Below are 8,421 nucleotides of genomic sequence, written 5' to 3'. Positions count from 1 at the left end.
GTTGCACCACTTAATTTCTGCATTTGAAGCAACTACATAATATGAAAGAGAGGAGTAATCTACAGCCCAAGAAAATGGGCAAAATCCAACTAAAAACTTTAAAATTCTGACGATGCTTGTTGGAACAAACAAAAATACAGAGAAAAGCACGAAAATCATATTAATATCAATTTATTCTCACGCCTTTACCAAATTCAATTGGCTCTATTTAGCAAGAAAAGCATACGAATTGTGTGATACTACTACATGGAAAAAAAATCTTTAAAAGTTTAGTAATTAGTAGTTAGTGAGAAACGCTTTCACATCCTGCAAACTAGATGTATTCCAAATCTCTTCTAATAAACTTAATCTTCTAATCTTTTTTTCCTTTTGAAAAAGGAAGAATAACAATCATTTAACCTATAAAAACACTCCGAAAATGCAGAGAGAACTTAAGTATAGTACAACTATTAAGGACCAATTGGTTACATGAGTCTACCAACATAGGTAGCTCGGGGATATTGCCGTTGCAGCTGTTGCCACTGAACGAAAAGTTGATCAGCCATCCGGAACTTGTACAGGAGCAAGCCACTCAAGGAGAGCCTTCTCACTCTTGCAATACTCTCAACATAGAAAATTGATGACCATCTGATTCCCAGTAACTGCACAAGAGAAGCTTGGGCTATTTCAGTAGCATTAGAAATTATCAAATGAAGTAGATAAATTAAATTATGGAACTGATAAAAAATAACGAGAGGAAAGAACCTTAAATATGAATGCAATTGCACAGAGGGGAATGCAAGTTCCAGGTCCATTACAAAGTATCTGGATAGTAGCATACAGAATTACCTCAAATTTTAACAGTAAAAAATAATAACAGAAGCAAATAATGTTTGGTATGGTACCACTTCAGGTCTAATTTTAATCATTAGCCAAAGCGCGTGAACCATTGCAATTAATGTAGTCCAAATTGAGGTTATATACGATTGACCAACTTCCCTACTCCGATATATCTTCATGAACTGTGCAGTATCGGTGACCCTTGTTGCATTCTGCAGTAAAATTTATGTCTGATCAGAATCTGTAAACCAGCAACAAGCAGAAGTGAAAATACACAGTAAGATATATTATCTTTTTCCAGACCCAAGTCTGCAACTGGAAAAGATTCAAGAAAAAATCAACAACAAAAAATATACCATAAAAAATGCAGACACTTACATTATTTTTTTATAAATTCCATCAAGGTAGCAGCTATTAAAAACTACAAACTTCTTGTAACAATAAGCTAGTTTACACTCCTAGATACCTCTTGCAAAAAGCCTACATTGCAGCATTGCTTTTGGTCTACCTTATTGCAAACAACAGTAATCACGTTTGTATCCAACAACAATAATTACTGTCACGTCCAATTCTACAGGACTTCAGCCAATATACTATCCCCAAACAAAAAGTTCTATTTCCCTATAACTACCAAATGACAATATATGACATAATATTTTGAGCACCAATTACTAAAGGCATTAACATACCTCATTTTTTATCCATATATAGCAAAAAAGGGGCATCGTGTTAAAAACTATCCAATTTTATATTGTAGAACTTCCCCACCCGCCCTAATAAAAGGTACTTCTTCAAACAAAGTAAAATATAGAACCTCAGTAGCCAGGGAGTTTTCGAACAACTGAGCTTTTTCGAGACTCATATTATCAGTAGCAGCAGCAATGTAGAATCTTGGATTAAATCTATCTTTTCGTAACACTGCCAATAGATTAAGCATCTCAGCAGTATGACCACCTACAGCAGATAAAACTATTAGTTTCTGGAATTGTCATGAGATGTTTTAATATGGATGAAAAATAAGGGAAAGTAAGTTAAAACCTGATCCTAAAATAATGAGGGTACTGACAGGTTTTGAAGCCCTTTTGCTCAAGGGCCTGCGACTGTGATATATGACATAAAGGAGACGAACCAAAATCAAGGAGACAACAAAAATGGCACTTGAAAAGACAGCAATTGAAGCCACATTAGAGAACCCGCAGCCATTGCATTTGTCCATCAGAGGTAGGTTCAAGATTTCAGTCAGAGGTACGCTTACATCTTCACTGCAGAATTCAGGAGAAAATCAATGTTGTAGATATTATTAGTTTCATAAGCAATTAAGCTTGTATTTATACTTGCAAGTTGTAGTTCTGTAAATACATTAATGGAAGAAGGGATGCATTGCTATAACAAACACATGGAAGAAGACTAGATTTTACATAAGCCAGTATAGGAGACAAGACAAAAGGGCAGAAACAGAAATACAAATAAATGTACACACGCACACACGAAGTTATGATGATGATCTTGCCAAATCAGATTACCATCCCGAGTACAAATCCCAGTCACCAACCATCCCCTCTCCCTCAATTTTTTTGTGAAATCCTTGAACTTAACAATAGTATCCTCAAGATCAAGACATTTAGCACGATATTTATGTACAACTAAAATCAACTTTAGAGCCTAATAGATATTATTGCATATAATGGGGGAAAAGGTTAGTACTACATCAGTTTCAGGTCAATACTATAAATGGGAAATAGAGGTGGCAATGAAGGCTGAGAGAAATACTCACAAGATCAAAATATCAAAATAATAATAATAAAAATAATAACCACTCTAGAAAAGTTGAGAAGGAATGCAGAGAAAAATATTAAAGAATGTAAAAACTTGGCCAAATCCCAAAACATTACGGCTGGAAACCAATAAGCATATCATGTAGTTCAGTTTTAGAGTACCAAACTACTTTCTTACAAAACAAGTTTGGAGTTTTTCAGAACCAATTTGAAATTGGTTTTAGAAACCAGGAATTGATTGGTTCAAAGCCAATTTTAAATCTGGTTCAATTACAAACCTGGTTCTGATCTAAAACCAGTTCCAAAAGCATGAACCAATGACCTGGTTCTAAAACCTGGGTTTAGGTTCAGAACTAGTTTCAAAATTAGTGTTGAATATTTTTTTCCCAACAAAACCAATTTTAAATGGAAAAAAGGGAAAATATACCCTGTACCGAAGTTTTGTCGTTGAATCATGATTTATGAAAGTGTGCATCATACAGTGTTTCAAATGGTGCGATATGGCAGAGGGCTGAAATTTCGGCATATAAACACGCCATTGCAGCCTATGACACTGCCAAAACGGGCATCCCTTCACAAATTGGAGAGTTAATAGCTCCCAACTCTTAGCACGTCATAATTGAGAGATCAAATAACTCTATTAATACTGGATTTCAGCACAATAATATTTCAAAAACAGATTTCAACGAACAATGCGAGTGCATGTTCAGGAAGTGATTCCAGTGAATAACACCAATAATAATACAATAAATTAATTAAAATCAAGCAACAATTCCCAATCTCGGAATTTAAATAATAATACGAGGGAAGTAATTATAAAATTAAGAAGAGTAATTTACAAAAAAAAAATCCAGAAAGAAATAACAGCATAGAAATCTATGAACGATTTTACTCACTGTGATCCAATAGAAAGATTAAGAAAGAACGGATCTTACCGAAGACGATGTTAGCCAGATTTATGGCGGCGCAAGAACACCTCTGTTCTCTACTCTGCTCCTGGTGGCGTTCCGATTCGGTTCCAGGGTCTCTTTCTGGATACAGAAGATGTAATTTACCGAATCCCTGTGAAAATTTGATACGTGTTCCACAACTTTTACCAAAGGAATCATAAGTAAATTTAAGAGGATATATTCTTACATAGAAATTGAAGTCAATTGATAATTGCAAGAGAAATTCACACTCACATTCTGAATTTAGTTAATTATTAATTATACTCATTATTCATACTTCGAAAACCAATATAATATACCTAAACAATATAAAATGGCATTCAGTGTAATTAAATTATTTTGCTGTTTTACCTTTAATAATATTTTAAAACTATAATATAAAATTCATAATAAAATATGTTCGTATAATAAAATGAAAAAAAAAACTTAAAACATAATAAAGTAAAAGAAGAAAACAGAAAATAAATTAATGTATAATAGAAAGAGAGTTCACATAAATTTAAAAGAATAATTATTCATATTTTAGATATAATTAAGAGATAAGTATTAAAAAAAAATTACATAATTTTTTTCCTTTATTACAACAGCGAGAACATGTCAAAAAGTGAATGTGTGTTCACACTTTTATCAATTAAAAAATACATAATTCTATGAGTAATTAATTAAAAAATAGAAAAGTAATATAGTTTCATAAAAATAGTATTATTTAATTATATAAAAATGGTATTATAAAATTATATAACTTTTACTTCTGAAAATAAAATTTATTTAATTGTTTTAAAATAAAAATATTATTTAATTATATATTTTATTAAATAAAAAAATATTTTTTAATTATTAAAAATAAAATTGTCCAAATTAAAAGATGGTAAACTAATTTATCAAATAGTATATCTCTTTATATAATAATATATGAAACTGACATAACACTAAATATTAAAAGAAAATAGAAATTAAGTGTAATTTCAACTTATAGATGTCTAGGGTTTGAAGCCTGGCCCAAAAATTCATTTTTAAATAAACTGGTAAATCTGGCCCCAAAATAAATAAATGGCCGGATTAAAAATATATTCTGCTTAAAGTTAATTAACGAAAATGTGGTATCCGATTATAAGATATTCTTAAATAGTTATCAAACTGTCCAATTATAAGATATTCTTAAATGCTGAAATAAGTAAGAATTACATTTTAAAAATATTCAATGAGTAAAACATAAATTGAGTGAGTACTCACGAATTAAGTTATACTTATGTTTTGGACCTCTTTACTGATTTTATATGCCATTTTTAAAAGCTAGTAACCCTAGTACTGTGTAATTATATATCTTATTAAATAAAAATGTATTTTTATTTATTAAAATCTAAATTTGTTTAATAAAAAATTAGGATAAAAATAATTAAAAATATTAAATATATAATACTAACCTCTTGCACTTGTGTATATGCATTTTTATTTTTATTATTATTATTATTATTATTATTATATTATTATATATGTATTTGTATCTTTTAAATATTAAATATTATTAAAAAAAATAAGTTATAAACATTTTCTCTCATCAGTTATGAGTTTTAACATACAATTTTAATAATTAAGTTAAATTAAAAAATATATTAAATAAATTTAAATTTATAACACAATGAACATAATTATATTAAAGCAATTACATAATATGTTTCATTCTCAAAGACATGTAAATTTCTAATTTTGATTTGTTACTAATAAAAGAATAAAAAGAATAAATATAATAATAAAAAAAAATAAGATGAGAAAAAACAAATCATAAGCTCAGAATACATTTATCCTTCCCCGTTGCAAAAATTTGAATAATCTATAAATATAACAAATAGAAGGCACTTCCAGGGTAAGTTTTAAAAAAAATTCAAAAAGAAAAAAATTCAAATTTTAACTAAAAATAGCAAGCTGAAACTCATTCTGGAAGTGACAAGTGGCACTCTATATGACTTACACGTGTGCAAAACCCCATTTCTTTAAATACTACCTTTCTTTATATACACTTTCAGCCTTTCTCTCTCCTATTACTCAACTTCCCCGATCTCTCTTTGTTTTCCCTTACATTTGGTTTCTTCTTCTTTGGGTTTCCTTTATGGTTCTTCATTTCTGGGTTCTTCATTTCATTTCTGCTTTCTCCTTCTCCAGGTGACTATTTCTTCCGTTATGTGGATTCTGTTCATCTCATTTACGATTTCTTTGTTCCACCGCATAAATATGAAAACTTTTTTTTGTTTTTCTTATCAAAGTTTCGTTCTTTTCATGTTTCTGATGATTTTTTTCTTCTCTGGGTTTCCTGCACGGTTCTTCTCTGGGTTTTCCTGCGGTTCTCTCCTATTTCTCCAGGTTATTATTTCTTCTTTTTGGGTTTTTCTTATCAAAGTTTCGTTTTTCTGATGATTTTTTTTCTTCTTTGGGTTTCCTGCACGGATCTTCTCTGGGTTTCCTGCGATTCTCTCCTATTTCTCCAGGTTATTATTTCTTCTTTTTGGGTTTTTCTTATCAAGGTTTCGTTCTTTTCATGTTTCTACCGTTTATTTGCCTCTTTGTTGTTCACATGGTTGATTCTGTGTTTTCACATTTACGATTTCTTTGTTCCACAGCATAAAAATGAAATATTTTTTGGTTTTTCTTATCAAAGTTTCGTTATTTTCATGTTTCTACAGTTTATTTGTTTCTTTGTTGTTCACATAGTTGATTCTGTGTTTTTTGATAATTTTGACAGCATCAAAATGATATTCATCTACATTTCAGTTTCTGCAGCAACCAGTAGTGGTAGTGGAATGGATTTTCAAGCACCAAGGTGAGATCTTTTCCTTCCTCTGTTCGTCTGTCCTCATGTTTTTTTTCCATTTTTCACTTTTCTGTTGATTTAATCTTTTCTGAAGTTTTTCCATATACATTTCAGTTTCTGCAGCAACCGGTAGTGGAAGTGGAATGGAATTTTCGTTCATATCAACCATGTTCAAGCACCAAGGTGGATTTTGTTCATCTCATTTACGATTTCTTTGTTCCACCGCATAAAAATAAAATCTTTTTTTGTTTTTCTTATCAAATTTTCGTTCTTTTCATGTTTCTACCGTTTATTTGTTTCTTTGTTGTTCACATGGTTGATTCTGTGTTTTTTTTATACTTTTGACAGCATCAAAATGATATTCATCTACATTTCAGTTTCTGCAGCAACCGGTAGTGGAAGTGGAATGGATTTTCAAGCACCAAGGTGAGATCTTTTCCTTCCTCTGTTCGTCTGTCCTCATGTTTTTTTTCCATTTTTCACTTTTCTGTTGATTTAATCTTTTCTGGAGTTTTTCCATCTACATTTCAGTTTCTGCAGCAACCGGTAGTGGAAGTGGAATGGAATTTTCGTTCATATCAACCATGTTCAAGCACCAAGGTGGATTTTGTTCATCTCATTTACGATTTCTTTGTTCCACCGCATAAAAATAAAATCTTTTTTTGTTTTTCTTATCAAATTTTCGTTCTTTTCATGTTTCTACCGTTTATTTGTTTCTTTGTTGTTCACATGGTTGATTCTGTGTTTTTTTATACTTTTGACAGCATCAAAATGATATTCATCTACATTTCAGTTTCTGCAGCAATCGGTAGTGGAAGTGGAATGGATTTTCAAGCACCAAGGTGAGATCTTTTCCTTCCTCTGTTCGTCTGTACTCATGTTTTTTTTTCATTTTTCACTTTTCTGTTGATTTAATCTTTTCTGGAGTTTTTCCATCTACATTTCAGTTTCTGCAGCAACCGGTAGTGGAAGTGGAATGGGATTTTCGTTCATATCAACCATGTTCAAGCACCAAGGTGGATTTTGTTCATCTCATTTACGATTTCTTTGTTCCACCGCATAAAAATGAATTTTTTTTTTTTGTTTTTCTTATCAAATTTTCGTTCTTTTCATGTTTATACTGTTTATTTGTTTCTTTGTTGTTCACATGGTTGATTCTGTGTTTTTTGATACTTTTGACAGCATCAAAATGATATTCATCTACATTTCAGTTTCTGCAGCAACCGGTAGTGGAAGTGGAATGGATTTTCAAGCACCAAGGTGAGATCTTTTCCTTCCTCTGTTCGTCTGTCCTCATGTTTTTTTTCCATTTTTCACTTTTCTGTTGATTTAATCTTTTCTGGAGTTTTTCCATCTACATTTCAGTTTCTGCAGCAACCGGTAGTGGAAGTGGAATGGGATTTTCGTTCATATCCATCTTTTTTTTTCAGCATCAAGGTGAAATCTTTTCCTTCCTTGGTTCTCATTGTTGTTTTCATTGTTTATTTTTTTTGCTGATAAAATCTTTAATGGTGTTTTTTGTGTTTATTTCATAAATCTCATACATGTGTTTATTTTCTTTTAGGATCTTTATCATAAGGCCAAAAAAGCTTCTGTTAAATTTGGTTGTGGATGGAGGAAATTTTGTCAGATACATGCACTGTGTGAAGACCACAAATTGATCTTTGAAAGTGGACTAACCCCAATTCATATGATGGTGTTGTTAGTGCTTCAAAATTCAATATTGTATTCAGAATTTATTTTTCCAAGGACAATGTTCTGATTATATAGATTCAAATACTATTTTAGATAGATGTAATTTGCAAATTGTTGTAATGTCGAGTATAGAAAATTAATTCTTTACTTTATTTTAGTTATCTATTTTGTTTTAAATTTTGTTTTAAATACATGGTCAAATTTTGTAATCTAATATTAAATATTTTTATGGAATGTTATTTTGTATAGTTTACTTTTAAAAGAGACATTTATTTAATGTATTTAATTTTTTTATTCGCATTAATGTACTCTTCAGACAAACTTTAACCTTAAGATTATTCGCATTATATTATTCTTCAAAATTCAAATTCAAATT

At 30.4% G+C, this 8,421-nt stretch overlaps 1 protein-coding gene and 1 long non-coding RNA gene across 3 annotated transcripts; one reads left to right on the top strand and one right to left on the bottom strand.

Moving 5' to 3' along the window:
- Window positions 1–247: 247 nt before the first annotated feature.
- LOC137811248 (UDP-N-acetylglucosamine transferase subunit ALG14) lies at window positions 248–3,789 on the bottom strand. Of its 2 annotated transcripts, none has more exons than XM_068612916.1 (6): window positions 3,530–3,789; window positions 1,858–2,081; window positions 1,634–1,773; window positions 885–1,031; window positions 745–804; window positions 248–641 (listed from the first exon to the last, which is right to left on the bottom strand). In XM_068612916.1, exons 2-6 carry the CDS (start codon window positions 2,033–2,035, stop codon window positions 465–467), a joined length of 702 nt encoding a protein of 233 aa, XP_068469017.1. In that variant the 5' UTR covers window positions 2,036–2,081; window positions 3,530–3,789; the 3' UTR covers window positions 248–464. The 2 variants fall into 2 exon arrangements, with proteins under 2 accessions (XP_068469017.1, XP_068469018.1); XM_068612917.1 differs by having other exon boundaries at window positions 1,858–2,076; window positions 3,530–3,699.
- A 3,465-nt stretch (window positions 3,790–7,254) lies between these two features.
- LOC137809679 (uncharacterized) lies at window positions 7,255–8,100 on the top strand. Its single transcript, XR_011080796.1, has 3 exons — window positions 7,255–7,366; window positions 7,533–7,787; window positions 7,915–8,100. It is a non-coding gene; the product is annotated as an uncharacterized lncRNA (long non-coding RNA).
- Window positions 8,101–8,421: the final 321 nt, after the last annotated feature.

The sequence above is a fragment of the Phaseolus vulgaris genome, chromosome 2 (assembly GCF_000499845.2).
Source record: "Phaseolus vulgaris cultivar G19833 chromosome 2, P. vulgaris v2.0, whole genome shotgun sequence".
NCBI classification, from domain to species: Eukaryota; Viridiplantae; Streptophyta; class Magnoliopsida; order Fabales; family Fabaceae; genus Phaseolus; species Phaseolus vulgaris.
This window is presented reverse-complemented; position numbering and strand designations above follow the sequence as displayed.

Bases quoted from the DNA above. Each gene is read 5' to 3' on its own strand.
- LOC137811248 (XM_068612916.1), bottom strand. From the start codon at position 2,035: ATGGACAAATGCAATGGCTGCGGGTTCTCTAATGTGGCTTCAATTGCT. The intron at 1,032-1,633 runs GTTCTATATTTT...ATTTTACTGCAG, and splicing joins AAAACTCCCTGGCTACTGAG to AATGCAACAAGGGTCACCGA. The intron at 805-884 runs GTACCATACCAA...GCTACTATCCAG, and splicing joins TTAAAATTAGACCTGAAGTG to ATACTTTGTAATGGACCTGG.